General features: G+C 38.5%; 5 protein-coding genes across 5 annotated transcripts; 3 read left to right on the top strand and 2 right to left on the bottom strand.

The window, feature by feature from the left end:
* Positions 1 to 1,115: 1,115 nt before the first annotated feature.
* Positions 1,116 to 3,286, bottom strand: LOC119074602 (T-complex protein 1 subunit zeta). Its single transcript, XM_037180854.1, has 3 exons — positions 3,041 to 3,286; positions 2,503 to 2,791; positions 1,116 to 2,441 (listed from the first exon to the last, which is right to left on the bottom strand). Exons 1-3 carry the CDS (start codon positions 3,175 to 3,177, stop codon positions 1,275 to 1,277), a joined length of 1,593 nt encoding a protein of 530 aa, XP_037036749.1. The 5' UTR covers positions 3,178 to 3,286; the 3' UTR covers positions 1,116 to 1,274.
* Positions 3,287 to 6,363: 3,077 nt separating this feature from the next.
* LOC119074705 (uncharacterized N-acetyltransferase YhdJ-like) lies at positions 6,364 to 7,653 on the top strand. Its single transcript, XM_037180993.1, has 4 exons — positions 6,364 to 6,462; positions 6,893 to 7,158; positions 7,227 to 7,308; positions 7,366 to 7,653. The coding sequence occupies exons 2-4, from the start codon at positions 6,897 to 6,899 to the stop codon at positions 7,451 to 7,453; spliced, it is 432 nt and encodes a 143-aa protein (XP_037036888.1). The 5' UTR covers positions 6,364 to 6,462; positions 6,893 to 6,896; the 3' UTR covers positions 7,454 to 7,653.
* A 2,282-nt stretch (positions 7,654 to 9,935) lies between these two features.
* On the top strand, positions 9,936 to 10,922 carry LOC119074709. Its single transcript, XM_037180996.1, has 3 exons — positions 9,936 to 10,190; positions 10,534 to 10,698; positions 10,756 to 10,922. The coding sequence occupies exons 1-3, from the start codon at positions 10,041 to 10,043 to the stop codon at positions 10,783 to 10,785; spliced, it is 345 nt and encodes a 114-aa protein (XP_037036891.1). The 5' UTR covers positions 9,936 to 10,040; the 3' UTR covers positions 10,786 to 10,922.
* Positions 10,923 to 14,249: 3,327 nt separating this feature from the next.
* On the top strand, positions 14,250 to 16,777 carry LOC119074662 (Golgi SNAP receptor complex member 1). The gene is made up of 5 exons (XM_037180943.1): positions 14,250 to 14,410; positions 14,523 to 14,686; positions 14,747 to 14,836; positions 14,901 to 15,196; positions 16,477 to 16,777. Exons 1-5 carry the CDS (start codon positions 14,266 to 14,268, stop codon positions 16,577 to 16,579), a joined length of 798 nt encoding a protein of 265 aa, XP_037036838.1. The 5' UTR covers positions 14,250 to 14,265; the 3' UTR covers positions 16,580 to 16,777.
* LOC119074622 (zinc finger protein 700-like) lies at positions 16,763 to 18,347 on the bottom strand. The gene has a single exon (XM_037180887.1). It carries the CDS (start codon positions 18,247 to 18,249, stop codon positions 16,852 to 16,854), a length of 1,398 nt encoding a protein of 465 aa, XP_037036782.1. The 5' UTR covers positions 18,250 to 18,347; the 3' UTR covers positions 16,763 to 16,851.
* Positions 18,348 to 19,247: the final 900 nt, after the last annotated feature.

Here is a 19,247-nt window from a genome sequence, read left to right as displayed (position 1 = left end):
AATCGAACCCCCGACACCAAAAGGTTTTTGAACACAAAGCAGCGACTATAGCCATTCGGCTATAGAGTCACACAATTACACCGAACGTATTGTTGAAGCGTATATACTAAGCATTGACTACTCGATTTCATTCAACGCGTCTCTTTACATCACATTGCAATGTGTATTATAATGCAGCCTTCTTGATCGTTCAAATGAATTTCTGTATACACAAGAATTTTGGAACAAAATGTAGGACATGTTTTGCATTGGAAAGGTGATTATGGCCCGAAATTGCGAAAAACGTTGTATCTACCACGGTAGGTATGCCGGTATTTTTTCGCACACGACGTCTTGTCGACCTCGGCTTCGCCTCGGGTCGACAATCGACATCTAGTGCGAAAAAATACCTTCATACCTACCTTGGTAGATAAATAACTACTTCATCAGACTTCAAGAGCAGCGATGTTGCCTCAGTGATAGATCAATGCACATTGAAACGCAAGCATAACTACAATAGTTATTTATGTTACAAGAATCGTATGGAGATATATTGTCGCACTAGATGTCAGATTTCCAATCTGAGGCGAAGCCGAGGTTGGCAAGAAGTCTTGTGCGATAATTTACCAGCATGTACCAGCAAGTTGAAAATATCATTACTGAATTACTGCCTCTTTCTGAAACTTCTCACACGCTAAAAAAGACTTTTAGTCCTAGGTACGAAATGTACTATTTTACACTGTTTCATTCTTGACTGGTTGAAGTATATGTGGGGAACCTGATTCATACTGAACAGGTTGAAGTATATACCAGGTACCTGATTCATACTGAAAAGACAGTGTGCGAATTTACTGATTCATCAATTTTTTTTTCGTTTTAGTCCTCAATGATTTCCCTTTAAGCACTACAACATACTGTAACTCTCTTTAAATCATAATTTCAGCATTTGATGAGGATGGACTCCTCTGAATGTACGACGAATCCTCGTTTCAGCAGTCCAAATGATTCTTTCCCAAAGAATTGGGAAATAAAAACCGCCCTCATACCTCCATCTTTACTAGAATTTTTCTTTGTCACGCTTGATAAGCGCAGCTGCGACTTTTTCTTGTAAAATATAAAAATTCAGATTTTTAGAGTAGACAAAAACGTGATTTATTTGTTCACAAAAGAATGCAAGTACATAGGCTGGGTAGTGAGCGATGAGCTAATTGTTTTTTTTTTTAAGAAAATGATTAGTTTGTTAGAAGCACTTAAACAAAATTAATGAAGGAAAAAATATTCAAAATTTCCACAAATTATCCTTTCAGGCTAGTCATTCCAGCCCTCATTATTTCGTCGACAAGCAGCAGGTTACTGGCGATGATCGAACATGAATTGAGGATTTGTTTCTTAACAATATAATTATCGAAAACGCCCAAATCTATCGGTTTCATTGCTTCGCCGGTAGACAAATCCAATCCAATTGGTTCCGGATTCAGACGATCTTCCTCTTGCAATTTCACAATTGTGTCCTGCACATCGTAGCCCGAATTGACGGCCAACGTTTTCGGTATGACCAACAAGGCTTCGGCGTAAGCTTGGACTCCGAGACGCACTTTTCCCTTAATTTCGTCCTTGTACTTCATCAACTGATTGTAAGCTCGGACTTCGAATGCACCGGCACCGGGAATAAGACACTTATCGTCAATGGTATTGTTAATGGCGCGTAGACCATCACGGATGGCATCTTTTATTTGCACCAAGGTATGCTTGTTGGCACCCTTTATCAAAATGGTCACTGACATCGGAGTCTTACACTCTTCGACAAAGGTGTACTTCGTTTCACCCAATGTGTGCTCGTACACTGAACCGGCATAGCCCAAAGACGATTCGTCGATGTCATCAAACGAGTTCAATGCTGTGCCACCGCAAGCTAACGCCAATCGTTCCATGTTACGACGCTTGGCACGACGCAAAGCCATGATTCCCTCTTTCGCCAACTGATCCAAGGACATTGGATCGATGCCTTTCTGATTGATAACCACAAATGTCTTGTCCGTACCGTCGCACAATTTCCGCTTCAATTCGATGATTTTCTTGACGCGTTGATCGATGAAGTCTCTCTCAGCCAAAATGAACTTTTCCCGTTCCTCGGCCGTTTTGTAGAAGAAGCCAGAGTTGACTTCGGACTTTTCATATTCCATGGAAACGTTGCACGTCAGAATGTAAGCGTTTTTCAACTGACGAGGCATATCCGGATGCCGGCAGCCATGGTCCAGTACCAGACCTTTGATCAATTGGGTTTCGAGGGCGGTTTTGTGCTGCATTTCCATCAATTCAACCATATAGAGATCGACCGGTTTGTCTTTGTAAATGGCCAAAACAGCATCGACACAGGCATCAGCTAAAACATCGGTAAGTTCGGTGTCCACTTTCGTACGAAGCGACGTTCGGGCCACATCAATGAGATTTTTTCGGTTAATCTGAGAACGATAAAATTACAAATTTCGATTCATTCGCAGGGCTGCATGCGGCAACTATTACCTCAACGGGATATCGCATCGAATCCAAAATTTGCAATGCTTTGTTCCGAGCAATATCGAAACCTTCGGTCAATATACGTGGATGAAGGCCTTCCGTCACGAAGATATCAGCTTGCTTCAACAATTCACCAATCAGTAAAACAGTTGACGTAGTTCCATCGCCAGTTGTTTCATCTTGTGCAGTACTGGCACGAGCAATCAACGAAGCAGTTGGATGTTGAATTTGCATTTCGTGCAACAGAACGTTTCCGTCTTTTGTTATCTTGATGTCACCAGCACCGGAGACCAGCCTTTATAAGTCAAAAACGGAAGAAATCAATTTAACATAGTTCCACCCTGTCGATGTAAACACATTGAGGTTATGTGTCTGCGGCATCTGTTTCTACAAAACTATTTTTCCAGCTCAGACAACACACTTCATCTTCACATTTCAATGGAAAAGTCATCGACTTGCATTAACATACACTCGGTCTTTGATGGAGTCATGTAACATCCATGCGAAAACACAGATTTTTCTCGTAAGAAATTCGGTTACTCACATTTTCATTGTTCCCTTCGGGCCGAGATTAGTTTTCATCACATCTTGAAGACCTTTCGACGCACTGATATTTATTGCCAATGCTTGTGCAGCACGAGCAAACTCTGCCTTCGGATTGAGTAAACTTATTGAAGCCATCTTTTTGCAGAATTATTGAAACGAAATCAGATTTTGGAATATTCGAGAGAAAGAAGGTTGTGTATTCACTCACGAGTCACAGAATCTGACAGTTGTGGCGATAAGTCACGACGCACAGAACCCGATTTTGTACGATGTTCGTTTGGCTGCGTACTTTTCGAATCTCAACGAAAAGAAAAATGTGGCGAAAATTTAAATTGAGTCGCACGTTGTGTTGCACTAAAGACAAACATTATATGAACATTTTGACAAAAATCGTTACGAATCGCTTTTCTTGCGGGTTGCTGACCAAATTGGCACCACTTTTACTTGATGGAATTAGTTTCCTGATTGTACTGGTTAAAAGTGGAACCAAGTACGTGGCAAATTAGGAATGCGACACACCTCTAACTAAAGATGTTATTGTAAAGCTCCTCAAAAGTGGAAGCTTTCGCACTAATTTATTTCACCGGAAACATACACACATTTAAATAATAGCAACTGGGCATCTCGTTTGCAACTCACATCACACCAAATGAGAGTATTGTTTGTTTACATGATTGGCCATAGTGAATTTTTCAAAATCACGATTCCAAGGAATTTCAATGAATTCCAATTCTAATTTAAGCTTAAACAGTGAGAGGAATAGCTGCGAGCAGCACAACTGATAATCGTCTTTTCGTGTATCTTTCAAATTTTGTGTTATTTGATTGGAGTCTGTTTTATTTGAACATTGCTATGGTAGTACTAAGGTTTTACCTTATAACAATACTAACCCTTTCAAATAAACAGTTATATTATTGAATCTATTACATCATTTGATCATCTAAGTATTTTCAACAGATTGATTTCAAATCTGTTACTTCATCTCTTTCAACATGATTTATGGTATATCAGACCGCATTAGTCAGATATTTTTCGCTTATTACTGAGTTCTTTATCGACAACAGATGATAGCAGTTTGGTCTATATATTGAGTTGACCGTATTGAATCAATTTTAACTCATGAAATAAGAACGATTAATTAATTAATTCATAAATTCTAAAAATGTCAATCAATTGGTCCATCTGTACAAATGTTAAACATGGTTATTGCAAAATGCTGCTGAAATATGCTGGTATGAGTAATTTACCATTAATTCGGTTCATAAAAACCTTAGTGAGACTGGTTTCATGTATACATCGTCGGCAACATGACTAAAGGGCGTATCTCCGATATCTCAGGAACTACTAAACCGATTTTGAAAAACTTTTTTTTCCGTGAAAGGTAGTACCAAGCTGTAAATTTTGAGCATAAAAAAAATTCAGTGAAATCAGCACGTTTCGTCGTATTCTCTAGAGGCTTTTCAGTTTTTCCACAATAACTTCTGAGCCGTATGGCCGATTGACTTATTGTCCAGCTCAAAATTCATAACTTTCTACTACCTTTCAGGGTAAAATCAAATTTTAACAAAATCGGCTCAAATGTCTTACAAATTTTGTTTAAAAAAACGGTTTTTTCAGTTTTTCGACAATATCTTCCGAACCATATGGCCGATTGACTTTACGTCGGGCTCGCAATTCATAACTTCTCACTGCCTTTCAAGGAAAAAAAATCAAAATCGGTTCAGTAATTTCTGAGATATCGGATATGCGCCCTTTAGTTATGTTGCCGACAATATGTACTTGGCCCATTCTAGCCAATAATTGGGCAGTTATAACCAGGGTCCAAAATATACAGTAGGATATAGCATTTGGACGAAAGTATTTTGTTTTTAAAGGCCTGCGGGTAGGTTCGATGCAGAATGATCACGAAAATAACAAAAAACAAAATTTTGAAGTTCGAAGCTCCCATTCGCGCCTCTGAAAACCGACTTTTTGGTCCCAAAGCCATAGTGAGATCAGTTATGGTGACCGTGGCTTCAATTTGGCATACTTTAAAATTAAAAATTTTTTATCTGTCTAGAACGATAATCTCGAGCTTATCCCTCTAGGGAGTTTTTGTTTATCTCGATATATCTGTTCTCGACAGATAAAATATGATATGCACCTATTGCCAAACTGTTATTTTGACGTGTAGCAACGCACTGCTCCTAGCATGAACACTACTTTGACAAACGTCGAATTTGGAGGCTTTTGTGATGAGAGCTACCGCTTAAGATTGATTGTATTGTGTGTTTGAACTCACACAACTAAAACAAGTCACCTATCTTCACGAAAGAAACGCAGTGCCTACTGTGACTTCATCAGCCTCCAAATATTTCTTATGTTCATGCTAGGAGCAGTGCGTTGCGTGTAGGCATTATGGCCCACGCCTTCGGCTAGGGCAATAATGTCCTACACGTCAAAATACCAATCTTGGCAACAGGTGCATAATATATATTACTCACCGATGAAAATTACAAAAAGTGCTCCCGACCATGACTTTTTGAGAATTTTTCTGGATTTAAAGCTTTCTGAAATCTGTGAATGGAAAGCAATATAGTCGTGTCGTAGCTCATTTTAAAGGGAATTTCAAGAGCTTTCAAACGAATAAAGACTCGACGTAAAGTTTCACCGGGTTGCAGATTCGTTGACCTTCTGGCGTGTAAAAAATGATACGACTTTTTTTTTATATTTTTCACGGAATTTATGCAAAAACGGTTCCAAATTGTTCTCTGAACTAATTGGGTGTAAAGTTAATTTTTGCGTAACGAAGCTGAAAGCGTCGACTCTATCGATATCATTCATTTTAAAAATTGTATTTCAAAGACAGCGCCACACTTATATCGTAGAGATTTTTGTTAAGATTTATTATATCCCTGTTATCTTCACTGCGTTACAACGCGTTGAAATATACCATAAGCGAGTTGAACGCTTATCTTACCGTTATGGATGATGCTATTCAAAATTAACGATTCTGGATTGGAGTACACTGAGAAAAAAGGGTTGAAAATATCACCTGTAGCTGGTAACTTTGGCTCCAGGTAATCTACAATAGCTGCGACAACTGTATTTTTTTGTATGCGGCGCTACAGCTGTTGCAGCTATTGTAGATTACCTGGAGCCAAAGTTACCAGCTACAGGTGAGATTTTCAACTCTTTGTCCTTGGTGTAAGAATCGTTAGATCCAGTCATTCATTAACACAAAAAATATTCGAGGTTTTTAATATGTTTGCGTTCGTTCGGTTGAATTCTTTTGTTTGTTTTTCATGTCTGACAGATACAAAAAAAAGTTTTTCTGACATTTCAATTAAGTGATAAATCACCAATAATAATGGGGGTGATGCGAGCCCGGCTTTAACATACTGATATATGTTACACAATTTGACAAAAAGAAAACACTTGGTAAGTAGATTGTGCATTTGATTGTTATTTTTCTCGTGACATATCAGATATAAGGTTTAGTTAAAAATGGCAACCGAATTTTCCATCATTTTCCAAATTCATTTCGACACCACAACTTCGAATCAGCAGCGTTGAGTTGAACTCAAACCACTTGAGAATCAATTTAAGCGTTGAATATTTCAGACTTTCGTTAAATCTACTCAAACACTGTATTCGATTCACGAATAATTTTCCTAAAAAAAACTTAAGAGAACCATTCATTTCGGATAGTTTGTTATCAACCACTGGCAACAAAGGTTCATTTTGGTTTCGGTTATCTAAACTCGACGAACAAAATATACTCAAATCGTTGTATATTACAAACTTGAATCGAAACACATCAAAGATAGAATTGCAAACCTTGAAATTTTTTATTTAATTCAACCGACAGCAATATGGAAATCGAGGAAGCACTAACCGATGAACAAATAGTCGCATGTTACGATGCGATCATGGAATTACGGCCACACATTAAAACCGAATCGGAATTGGTTACAAAAGTGAAATTGCAAAATGAAATGGGATATCGCCTAATGTATATTAAGGACAAGGAGACGGGGAAAGTTGCAAGCATTTGTGGATTTCGCATAACGCACTACTTATTCACGGGCAAGACTCTTTATATAGACGATCTTTGCACATTACCTTTTGCTAGAGGTATACAATGATAGTGTTTGGCCCATGAGTTTATCTCGTCAATGAAAATTTGTATTTTTGTGTTCAAGGTAGAGGTCATGGACGAGCGTTGATAGATTGGACTGTAGAGTTGGCTAAAAATGAGAACTGTGACGTAGTTAGTTTAGACAGGTATGTAAAAACAGTTGTCATCACCAAAACGTTAGTCTAACCACCTGAAAATTACAGTGGTTACACCCGTAACACAGCCCATCGTTTATATCTGAACTCTGGATTTAATATAAATTCTCATCATTTTGCAATGAAACTGAAATAAATTACTGTTCAACTTTGATCGGTTGAGTTGTTGTTGCATAAAATTACATTCAATCAATTTACTAATAAGACGACGACACCCACACTCATATGTGTTACTTGCTTGTAATGAATTCATTCTGTGAATTTGAGTTACGATTTTGTATAATGCGATAATGATTGTTGTATGGTTTATCGAATTAAACGAATAAAAGATAACAAGCCATAAACGTTCAGAATTGAAGACTGTTTTTGTAACTCAATTTTTGGTCACATACAACCATGCAGAAAAAATCTTGATCGATCGGTATAAATGCTCGACCCTTTCGAATTTTTCCGTTTTTACAAATATAAGGTAAAGTTTAATGACCAGCCAAGTGAAACGCAAAGGGACAAGGTATCAAACGAAAAGGTGAGTAAATGCCGAAAATTATGAACTGTGGACGCTTGCTCGCGGTATTTCTTTCTGTAGTTCTGTTAACGTACCTGCCTTATGTGCCTTATCCATTAGCTGTCGTAACTGAGCAAGTTAAATGGGTGATTCCTGCTCTTATTCGGAAAAAAGTCTTTTTCACCGTAACTGAATAACAAATAGACGGTTTGCGCAAATGACGTATAATTGATAAGTCAACTTATAAGTTGGAAATTATAAGTAACCTTTCAGAACTTCTTGTATGAAGATGTGACTATAATTTCCATTTCCAACTTATGAATTTTATGTCATTTGCGCAAACTGTCTAATATAAAGTAAGTGGATTGACCAATGTTGTGCTTTTAGTAAAAATTACCAAAATTTGAGAGGACACCAAAAATCGGACAAGTACTTGATTCTAAAAAAAGATGGCGTATTGGAAAGCTTGAAAATCGAGGAGCAACGTTGTTCTTGATCATTTAGAAAACTGAAAATATCACAAAACTTTTTAATTTCCACTTAAATGGTACGGTTCAAGTTTTCAAAAAAAAACAATCCTCTGTGAAAATGCAGGATCATTTCGATTTTTGGCGCCTTCTAGAGATTTGACAATTTATCCTGAAAACGCAGAACTATCGGATACTTCTGAATCTTAGAGTAAATTTCAAATCTGATGTTAAGGAAGGTCTTGAATGGCACTCTGCTGAACAAGAATGGAAAACTAATGTACTCAGGCTTCTCACATTTTGAAAGCCGATTCAAAGGAAAAGGTTAAAAATAATAATTTAAAATCTAGAAATCTCTCTGCACGAAAAACCTCATCGGAAATTGACCCGTCAGACTTCGGTGAAAGTCAAATATTGAGCGGCATATTTCTTATGTCCTACACTGAATCAAGATAATGACCCTTTGAAGTATAATTCGATACTAACCTTTCACTTGTGCATTTATAATACGAAACTAAAATCAAATAAAATGTAAAATCAATTTGTCGAAAGCTTTTGAAAACCTCAGCAAAAATGCACAAATCTACCTTGCAGTAAATTCACAAATCAACTATAAATCATTCACTACATACCGCCTGAGATTTCAAATAACTGATGCACTCAAATGTGGAATGCAAATGCATTTTAGTTTTCCCACGCATCGTTCACTATCAATTTTCCCAAAAAAGTATAGCAAATCAGGGGCACTATATAGAATGTGTGTGAGTGGACATACGGAAATCATTTCAACCGAATAATTGATATACAAATTAATTGTTTGCTATGGAATGGTCATATAAAACAGGCTGATGTAGTGGAGTGGAGTATTTTAGCGCTAAATATTTTTCTTTTCTTTTCTTTTTTGAGTACGAATGCCCGATGTGTTGGTATTTTGATAGATTTGAAATTAAGAGTTAACAAAATTTGCTACATAATTCCTCGTATCTCGTATCTTTCCGATTTTTCAACTTCTAGCCTTTTAAGGCAGTAAAAATGTAACTGATTCGCATAACAGCAACCACATCAGTCTAACTGTCCATTCCAACTGTTTAACATTTTCCCTAAGTCTCTTCATTGAATAATCTTAAACTTTCTGATTTGCTAAATCTAATTGAAATGTGACGTGATTTGTGAACGTGAATTTAATATTGAGCCACTGTCTGATTAGAACTTCTATAAATGATGCATCATCCAAAGGGGAAATCATAACATTTGATGCTAAAGAGCAAGGCGGTGCTACCTTTCCACGCTTTCCACTTAGAAAAACTGACGTCATTATCGAAAAGCTACTCGATAATGCCGTGAAATTGTGCAATTGTGGCACCACCGTGCAATATAGCGATACATTTTATGTGGGAATTCTCAATACGTGTCACGAGCAACACCGGTAAAATTGAGTATTACCTAATTAAGAGGCGCGAACTAGTTTGCAAATTAATTGAATTATTTTTCATTGTTACAAATTTTCTTCTGTTTTTCGCGACTTTATTTGTCTATCTGCGATGTCGCATAAATTATTTTAACCGAATGATTATAGCTTATGTCATGATATGAGGGATATCAATGCAATTTAATTTTTAGTATAAATAAAACTGCATCTGGATCATTGCGATTATTCGTTTAACAATCGATAAATAGAGTAAAGTAATATCAGTCAAGCCGACGACAGTGTTGTATTCTTTCACATTTTTCTCTCCGAATAAAACAAGAAAATGGGTTACGAAATCGATCGATCACTTTGGTGGAACCGACCAATATGGGACTTGACAAACAGCACCGAAAGTCGAATTCGTGCTGCTATAGCTCGTGATAGTGCTTATCCTGGCAATCGATCAGTTTCAGTGACTCATCGATCTGATGGGGTGAGTATTGTCAGGATTACAATTAACACAAGTGATAGTGACACAATCAGGATATAACGAGAGCTTGATACATCCAAGACAAAAATTTATGGTGAAATCAGAGATTTTAAAATTTATATGTGCAAACGGATGTTCTAAAGCCTGATCTAATGATTAACACCATTAACACTTAAGGAATCGTTCATAGAGTACGTCACATGAGTGAAAGGAGTCTCAATGTATGAATAAAATAGTACTAGAAAGAGATGGAGATAGTCGTCACGCGTGACATACTTTATAAATGATGTGCCTAAAAAATCAAAAAGAATCTGCAAACTAACCGGAATTTTGTTCAAAAACACAGTGCGACTACTACTACAATCGAGCTGAAAATGCTGGTCCACTCCGAAACGAGACCGTCACGGAAGAACATTGGCGCGTTACAGACGATTCAAAAGTTCCGTACTGGCTACGCAACAAACTCTCTGATAGCTACTGGTGGTCTTTACGAACCCCGTCACTCGTTCGGGTAATTTGAAATTGTTTGAGCGCAGCGAAGAATGTGATTGAAATTTTAATTTGTTAGGCTCAACAACTTGCTATCAAACCATGGTGAGGACAGTTCCAATTTTTCATCCAAAGGAAAGTGGTGTATTCCAACAAATTTTGACTTATTGCTTGATTGATTTATCGATTTTATTGTTACAAATATTGAATTTCGAATTATTCCAAATTGAAATAAAATAATTTTGTTTGTAAAAAGTATTTCTGGAGTTTGTTTTACAATGACCGTAAGTTCCACAAGAGTCATGTGGAATGTGTGTACAAAGTGCACAAGCCGACTTCGATATTATATTAGATATTCGGCGATTACGTTTAAAGCTAAAATCGCACTGCACTCTCTCCATCAAGGCAAATGACGCTGTTTGGTTGGATTGCTTATTATTAATAGCTCACGGTAGGGTTGAACAAAACTTAAATAAGAGTCGCGACACAACCTCTGATTTTTTTTTCATGTTCTTATTGAGGGTACTCGAGTACTATAAGGAACTACATTATCAGTTCGCGGATCCATCCAGCCGTTTCGGAGAACCGGCACTCATGGCGACGAGTCAATTTGAATACAGATTGTTATCGCAACGGATAGTGGACCTAATTCTAAGCTAATTTGTGTTAAAATGGCTTCCACCGACAACCTGACAACGTAGCTACAGTCAGCTAAAGTCAAAATTTCGACATTTTTAAATCGTGATATGTCCAAGATGAAGAGAGTCTGAAACTCTGTGAATGGCGATAGTGGTAGAGGATTCCATGCTCTATTAAACAGCGAGAATGGATTTTACAAAATTTACCTGAATTGTTCAATATTTGAAAAATTTTATTTTCACCATCCTCGGCGAAACTAGGACTCATCTGCAATACACAGGTTGACCCTGTCTGCAACAAAACAATAATGCCTGATCAGCCTGCAGTCTATGCTTTACAACGATACCAAACTTGCCATACCAGCCTCAACAAGTATCTGTTACGACATTTTGTTTCCAGCAAGGTCACTCTATCACGAAATTTTCAATTTATTATTCAGACGCGAGGCCTAGCACAATAGTTCGTTGCCACTGACATCTTTTTTTAAAATGGTTGACTAAGATTTACTTCTGTTTCACAAAATGTTGTGCCTATCACAAAACAGATGGCCCAGGTTTCTAAGCAATTTTGTTGTGACAGGGAGAGATGGCGTTTATAGCAAACTTTCGTGCCACTGAACGCACTGAACATCTGATTCGGTTGTATATGGCATTACCTCCTCACTATATTTACCTTGGAATGGTTATCCATTCTTCATAAATAAGTGGATTAAGTTACTTGAAGCGATTATTACATAGCAATCGGATTAGTTTGGCGCAGACTGGCAGGCAAGATTGGATGTTTTGCTGAGAAGACATCTCTTTCCGAAATACTAGCCCCTATACAAAATGGCTTCGGGGTCCGTGGAGGCGCGGAGGCAATTGTTCATGCCGTACGTGCTTTTTGCAAAACTAATCACCAAAATCCAACAGCAATTGTAAAATTTGACTTCCGCAACGCATTCAACGAATTACTGAGAAAGTTCTTACTGAAAGAAGTCAAACGAACAGCTCCATCGTTATTTCCAATGCTGCAACAGGCATACGGTAATGCTTCTTGTCTGTTTTTCGGCGACTCAATAATTTCATCGAAACGAGGCACTCAACAAGGCGACCCATGTGCGCCGGCAGCATTTAGCATTGGATTGATGCCATTAACTCATTCGCTATTGTCTATTGGTAATTGGCGATGAGTTCGAAGCGGTTCTGCGTGACATCAAGAAAGTGATTGATTTTTCTAAAGTATCTGGCCTAACGTTGAATACATCCAAATGTGAAGTTTACTTCATCAATTCATCGCCAGAGGCTAAGGAAGAAATAATTGAAAAGTTGAATGTTCTGCTGCCGGGAATCAGATTAATTGATGCTGCTAATTTCAAACTGCTTGGTGCGCCGATTTCGGATGAAGGACTAGATGAGGCCTTATCTTCCGGTCTGGTCACAGTGAAAACACTATGCTCGCGACTCCCGTTGTTGGATACTCATCCAGCTCTGCGTTTACTCCGGTGTTCGCTGTCATCACCAAGGTTCCAGTATTTGCTTCGCACCAGCCCGACTTTTACACATGAATCCCGATTAACGGAAATCGACGAATTTTATCGGAGTACGCTGGAAACCATTACGAACAACAAAATTCACGACACATCAAAAATCAAACGTGCACATCATCGACACAGATTTTGTGGCCTTGGTGGAGGCTTACCCAGCTGAATGGACTCCGGCGACTCTGGAAACAAAAATGGTACAAGGAGCCTGGGACAATCTCCGATGTAAAGCTTTTCTTGCTGAGTTAATTTCGACTAGTGGACCTACCGATCGGGCCCGACTGCTTGCGTCATCATCTAAAACATCTTCAAAGTGGCTTCAAGCAGTTCCATCCCATCAATTAGGTCTCTTGCTGGATAACGACTCGCGGTCGCGCTACGTCTTGGCACCAAAGTATGCAAACCGCATCAATGCATCTGCGGCGAAATGGTCGATCCCAAGGGTTACCACGCACTCACTTGTAACAAGACGAAGGGTAAATACGCTCAACATGCCGAAATAAACAAAATATTTTCGATGGCCTTCAGTTCAGCGGGTGTTCCCACCGACCTTGAACCTTATGGACTCTCTCGTCGTGATGGCAAAAGACCAGACGGTTTAACGTGCTATCCTTGGAGCCGTGGTAGATCTTTAATATGGGACGTTACCGTGGTCAATACAACCGCTTCTTCCTATTTGAACCTGACATCGGCGCAATGTGGATCTGCGGCTGACCAAGCTGAGCGAGCTAAGCACAATAATTACTTAGACCTCAAACAACACTATGAGTTCACGCCACTAGCTTTCGAAACTTTTGGCGCCGTCGGGCCCGAAACACAAATTTTCCTCAAGATTTTGGGTAACCTTATGAAAAAGAAGACAGGCGAGAATAGATCGCTCGATTTCCTCTTGCAGCGCATTTCAATAGCGATTCAGAGGGGCAACTCCTGCAGCATCCGTGATACTTTCGGTGATATTAACTTAGAAAACAATGTATTTATGTAAAATGTGATGAAAGAATAAAAAAAAAAAAATTCTTACATTAATTACGTGTATCAGGAGTCGGTTAAAGCTAATTTCCACATAGTTTTGTGGTAAATTTTTCTCTAACGGCTTGCGCTTATTTAGTACTTGTTGTAAGATATGACGAACCGTTTCCGAAAGATAATCATAAAGTATAGTTTCCACTTAAAAAGAGCACTCCGTTTAGCCTCCGTTTACATGACAGTTGTAAAATAGAACAAAGAAACTGTCACGTAAACGGAGGAAAAAATTGAAATAAATTCAATTTCCACTCCGTTTGCGTGACAGTTCTTTTGTTCTATTTTACAACTGTCATGTAGACGGAGGCTAAACGGAGTGCTCTTTTTGAGTGGAAACTATACTTAAACATCATCTACTGCAGTGGGTTGTATAGCTTAACGAAACTCAATGCGGAATGGTTTGTAATGAATGCAATCCTTCGTCAAAATCGCTTGACATATTTGGATAATTTCATTTCATATAAACACGTCACAGCTTTGCTAAGAAAAAATTATTTTCTAAAATCGAAACAAATTTCAATATTTACAATGGGCCTATTAGATTGGGATTGTAAGCATTTTAACCGTGACAATAATTAACAATTTCAATTTACACTGTCATGGTGATGGTGGATGTACGAGAGTGATTTACAAGCGAAATGTTTTCTTTTTGTTCTTCACAGCGCTTCGTAAACAAGCTCGTCATATAGAAAATGATATTGATGTTAAATTGGTCGCCTTCAGCAAAGTCGGAGCTGGAAGTGCAAACACAGCGGACACAGCCCCACTATTAAGTGAAAATTTATTTGACTCGCTTTCAGTCGAGATTGTTCAAATGTTAGATAAGGTACAGTCGATGATAGCCGGTGCAATTCGCAGACAACTCTATCTTAAACTGTCGTTTTAGCTATCCGGAATAAACGAAAAGATGGCAGAAGTTCCAACTACCGGTACAGCAATGATGCACACACTACAACGGCACAGAGATATCCTAAATGTAATTGTCATGAGTACTATATTCATTCAATGACCCGTTTACATGTCTCGAACCTCATTCACAGGGCTATAGGCAGGAATTCAACAAAATCGAAGCAAATCACACAACACGTATCGAACGAGAAGAATTGTTGCGCGGCTCTGGAATCAATTCGTCTCTGCATCCATCCAATTCGGTTTTGAGTCGCAGGGACATGTATTTGAAAGAGAGTGCCCATGCACATAGTTCGAACAGCATGTTAAACGATCAGATTAGCATCGCAATGGAAACCAAAGAGCATTTGTTGACACAGCGTCAAAGCTTCAAGCGGCTGCAGACCAGATTCAATGATTTATCAAATCGTTTCCCGGTTATATCCAGGTATGTTGGTTGGCCTACAATAATCATTTTATCGTGGTAGCCGGTCGTGTTGTCCAATGTCCATTGACGTAGTTGAAAGCCGAATGTGCAATATTTAATCTTCCATGTATTAGGTATAGGGAGTGCAGAGCTGCCTCCGTTTAGATTTTTTTTTGTTGTGTTGTCAGTTCGTATCGTATGAGTTTGGGTCTTTGGGACGGTTCTAAAACGTTTTTTCGGACAACCATCTGTTGCATCTGTTGAATCAGCGAAATATAGGTCATTTTCGACCCAAATGAACGTTTTTATTCAAAAGATTATTCTATCAAGCCACCTTAAAGAGGACGATGATGCGTATCAGCCTATGAACTTTTCAAACAATATTTCGAAACATTTTCCCGATATGCCTCTGATGAAAGACCACCTCAGTTCATCCCAAACGCCGCTGGTTTCAACGGAAGCCTGGATAAAAAGGTTTCGCGGATTTGTCCAGATTTTTTTTGCCTAAATATTGATGAAACGATAGATTTTGAACTCGAACTACTTGGGTGACTCACTGATTCCGACAATGATTCCGGTCCCATCACTTTTTGATATATTTTTTTTGAAGTGGGAGAATAAGAACAACAGCCCTCAGGGCATTTGAAGTGAAACCAAATTTAGAGGAGAATAAGAGTAACGGTAGTAACAGTACTCATACTCCTCGGCCATTGAGGCTATTTACTGAGATATATTTAAGGCTTGATTTCCACTTAAAACAAAAACACTTCGTGTTGCCTCCGTTAAGCTAAACTACGCCTCTTTTCTATTGTTTCAAGAGTGAACGGAGAGAAAACGGAGTGTTTTCTTCGTAAGTGGAAATGAAGATAAACGGGCTATGACACCATCTGCGAACATTTCATAAGTTTAACATTTACGTCGAGTGAATCAGATACGGCTCTTTAACACATCTTTAGTACTCACCTTTTCAATATTTTAAAAGTGATGACAGAAACACTTCCTGTTTCCATTATAGAAGTTTCTGGAGCATCCATATCTCAGAAAATGTAACTTTAGAGAATTGCACTGAAATTTTGACGGAAATTTGAAGAACCGTCCTGACGTCGACAACTCGTCAATTCTTCAGGAACTCTTCAGAAAGTCATGAAACTTCAGTGTAATCTTCAGGGAATGATTGATGAGGCACTCCATTTTCGTTTTACTAATATTCTAAACACCTATCCTAGACCCCATACAACTACCGCTTCTGGTTCTTCGTTTCCATTTTTTTTTAAAGAAATTTCCTTTTTTTTCACTTTCAGCTTAATGCAACGCATCAACATTCGAAAACGACGAGACTCGCTGATCCTGGGTGGTGTCATTGGAATATGCACAATTCTATTACTTCTATACGCTTTCCATTAGCCGTTTGTTCCGTTGACTATAGGCAAAACTAAACAAAAAAAATAATTAATTTTCCTAAACAAACCTAAGTTGGATGTAATGTATATAACAACACCCCATAATAACGGACGTCGTCTTCGAAATTTTGTGATAAAAATAAGATGTTGGACTGTTCAATTTAACACGACGAAAGAAAATGCAAACTTTATTTACGTAAAATTAATTGTCTTATTTCCGGTCGAATTTCCATATGCTAAACTACAAATAAAATGTGGTTACCGGTGCCAAATGGGTCAGTGGTCCATTATCAAAACATTGTCTTCGTCCTCATCAGCCTCAAGGTCTTTCACCATTAGCACGGCATTGATTTTGTTCACGCGACCATGTCGTTCATGCGTCCGCTTGTGGTACCGAAGAAGCTTAGCTTCAAAGAAAGCTTTTTCGCATAAATCGCACTTGAAATTTTTCTCCACGCCACCGTGACTGCGCGCATGTCGCCTCAGATCGGTCGCATCTTTATACGCCTTATCGCACTGCTTGCATTGGAATGGTCTAACGTTCGAGTGACGCCGTTCTTTGTGGCGCTTCAGCAAATGGGGCGTTTTGAATGCTTCTCCGCATATTTCGCACGAATGGTCCCGAACATTACTGTGCGTGAGCATGTGTTCCTCCAAGCGCCGTTTCATTCCACAGCGATGACCGCATATGTCACAACTGAACGGTACCGTGTGCTTGAACCGGTGGTACTCCATTTCCGAGGCTGATTTGCATTGCCGATCGCAGTACTCGCATTGATACAGGCCGGTAACCGGATGCATGTGGACTTCTTTTTCGTGAATTAATCGCTGGGCCCGCGTAAACGACTCGTCACAGAATCTACACTGAAAGCCGACTTGATTCGAAGGCGGATCGTGGACACTCATGATGTGATTGCACAGGTTCTTGTAACTGCTGTACTTTTTCGGACAATGTGAACAGTCGAATATCTGGGGACGTGGGTCTGGATTCTTTATTCGCTCCGGTTTCTTGTAGCACCGCCGTTGATGTTGTTTTATCGCACTGGCACAAACTGTATTGCAACACCATTTACAATCGACCAGCTGAACTTCTTCCAATTTTTCCATGAACAAATAATCATTCGTTTCATCCTCATTCGATGCACTCGAACAGTCAGCGCACAGTTGATCAATTGAGGATACATTTTCGCGTTCGAAATGCCTCAACACATGACTGCTGCTATCTGGATCATTCGGTTGGTATTTGATTAAACAAACTTCACAACTGTCGACATTCCGTGCGGACCGGTTAATGATCAACTCAACCAGATCATTCATTTCAATGCCACAATTCTCACAGGTCGGATATATCCATTGCGACTTTGTTGAGTGACGTCGGCTATCGCAATTTTGTTTGGTACAAACACAACACTTGTCGTCGATAACGTTTTTGCTAAGAATGGGCCAAAAAAGGTCCACCATCCGGAAACTATCATCATTGTCAGTTGATGATTCTGTTGGCCACTGAGAAAATGCCACACTGAAGTCGTCACCAGATGTAGAGCTTTCGTCGTGAATCTGTGACAAATCTCCCGATCTTGGAGGGAAATCGTAACTGGTCGGTTCAATTTTAATTTGTAGGTTTGCCATTTGATTTTTGAAGAGAATTCTCGATTCCGATTCGAAAGTTTGCATTTTCGCAGCAATTAATTGAGAAATTATTAGATTTTATCCATTTTACTAAAACAAAATCTGGCGTCTGTCAAACACTTAACACACTACTGAAAATATTCTATTTTACACAAACACACGCACCCTCTAGAGTGACATGAACGGCATCGACTTATGTCAGAAAATGGCGCTAATATTGTCAAAAATGATACCTGCGTTTGAATTTTTCATTAACAACGACTTAGTTTGCTGATTTTTACTTAATATCGCTTACAGTAGTCTGAGTATGTGATTGGATAAGTTAACATAACTAAACCATACACTTCATAAGGAAGCTAATGAAAAGTTTATCACTTTGCATACACAATTCAAATGAGTAAACTTCCTCCACAAATATTCCAACGAGTTGATGCCGCATATAGTAAAAGCATTTTGCAGACTGTTCACTTTTCGACGAATTGAAATAAATTATTCGTTCTTGCCGATTTAAAAACGACTATCTTCGTACAGCAACGACAAGATTAATTTTCTTTCAGTCAGATGGAATACATGTGGAATGAATCTAACTAAAACTAATAATTTCGATGACTCTAATAACGCGCTATTAACAGGCACTAGAACAATTTTTTACCTCTTTTACCTACACATTAAAAAACAAAATTATAACAAAAATTCTGACTACTGTAGGCCCCGTATTTCCAATCTGTTGTAGTGTGTTGATCTAATTCAATGATACCAACTTTTTCGAAAGAAACAAAGCACTTGAAGAAGCAAGCATGAGTGAAGCATGAGGGGTACACTTAATAGGGTACTAAAACTTGACTGTGTGTCACACAATTGTAAAACAATATAAAAAACTATTTCCCAACTAGTGCTAAAATACCGCGACTTCGTCGCGTATTTCTGCCGTCGTTTAGGAAAAACGTTCCTAACTTATGCCGAAAGGCTTTCTTAGCATCTTTGGTTCCGCGGCCTTTCAGCATGCTTTAGGAAAATAACTAGTAACTAGTAACGTTTTTTTA

The sequence above is a fragment of the Bradysia coprophila genome, unplaced genomic scaffold (assembly GCF_014529535.1).
Source record: "Bradysia coprophila strain Holo2 unplaced genomic scaffold, BU_Bcop_v1 contig_151, whole genome shotgun sequence".
NCBI classification, from domain to species: Eukaryota; Metazoa; Arthropoda; class Insecta; order Diptera; family Sciaridae; genus Bradysia; species Bradysia coprophila.
The sequence above is the reverse complement of the archived record's forward strand: the minus strand, read 5'-3'. Positions and strand labels throughout refer to the sequence as shown.

Excerpts from the sequence above, each read along its gene's own strand:
- LOC119074602 (XM_037180854.1), bottom strand. The coding sequence starts at position 3,177 with ATGGCTTCAATAAGTTTACTCAATCCGAAGGCAGAGTTTGCTCGTGCT. Across the intron at positions 2,792-3,040 it reads CCGAAGGGAACAATGAAAAT|GCTGGTCTCCGGTGCTGGTG; the intron begins GTGAGTAACCGA and ends TGACTTATAAAG. Across the intron at positions 2,442-2,502 it reads CGATGCGATATCCCGTTGAG|ATTAACCGAAAAAATCTCAT; the intron begins GTAATAGTTGCC and ends TATCGTTCTCAG.
- LOC119074705 (XM_037180993.1), top strand. The coding sequence starts at position 6,897 with ATGGAAATCGAGGAAGCACTAACCGATGAACAAATAGTCGCATGTTAC. Across the intron at positions 7,159-7,226 it reads CACATTACCTTTTGCTAGAG|GTAGAGGTCATGGACGAGCG; the intron begins GTATACAATGAT and ends TTTGTGTTCAAG. Across the intron at positions 7,309-7,365 it reads GACGTAGTTAGTTTAGACAG|TGGTTACACCCGTAACACAG; the intron begins GTATGTAAAAAC and ends TGAAAATTACAG.
- LOC119074709 (XM_037180996.1), top strand. The coding sequence starts at position 10,041 with ATGGGTTACGAAATCGATCGATCACTTTGGTGGAACCGACCAATATGG. Across the intron at positions 10,191-10,533 it reads TGACTCATCGATCTGATGGG|TGCGACTACTACTACAATCG; the intron begins GTGAGTATTGTC and ends TCAAAAACACAG. Across the intron at positions 10,699-10,755 it reads GAACCCCGTCACTCGTTCGG|GCTCAACAACTTGCTATCAA; the intron begins GTAATTTGAAAT and ends TTAATTTGTTAG.
- LOC119074662 (XM_037180943.1), top strand. The coding sequence starts at position 14,266 with ATGAATGCAATCCTTCGTCAAAATCGCTTGACATATTTGGATAATTTC. Across the intron at positions 14,411-14,522 it reads GGGCCTATTAGATTGGGATT|CGCTTCGTAAACAAGCTCGT; the intron begins GTAAGCATTTTA and ends TGTTCTTCACAG. Across the intron at positions 15,197-16,476 it reads CGTTTCCCGGTTATATCCAG|CTTAATGCAACGCATCAACA; the intron begins GTATGTTGGTTG and ends TTTCACTTTCAG.
- LOC119074622 (XM_037180887.1), bottom strand. The coding sequence starts at position 18,249 with ATGCAAACTTTCGAATCGGAATCGAGAATTCTCTTCAAAAATCAAATG.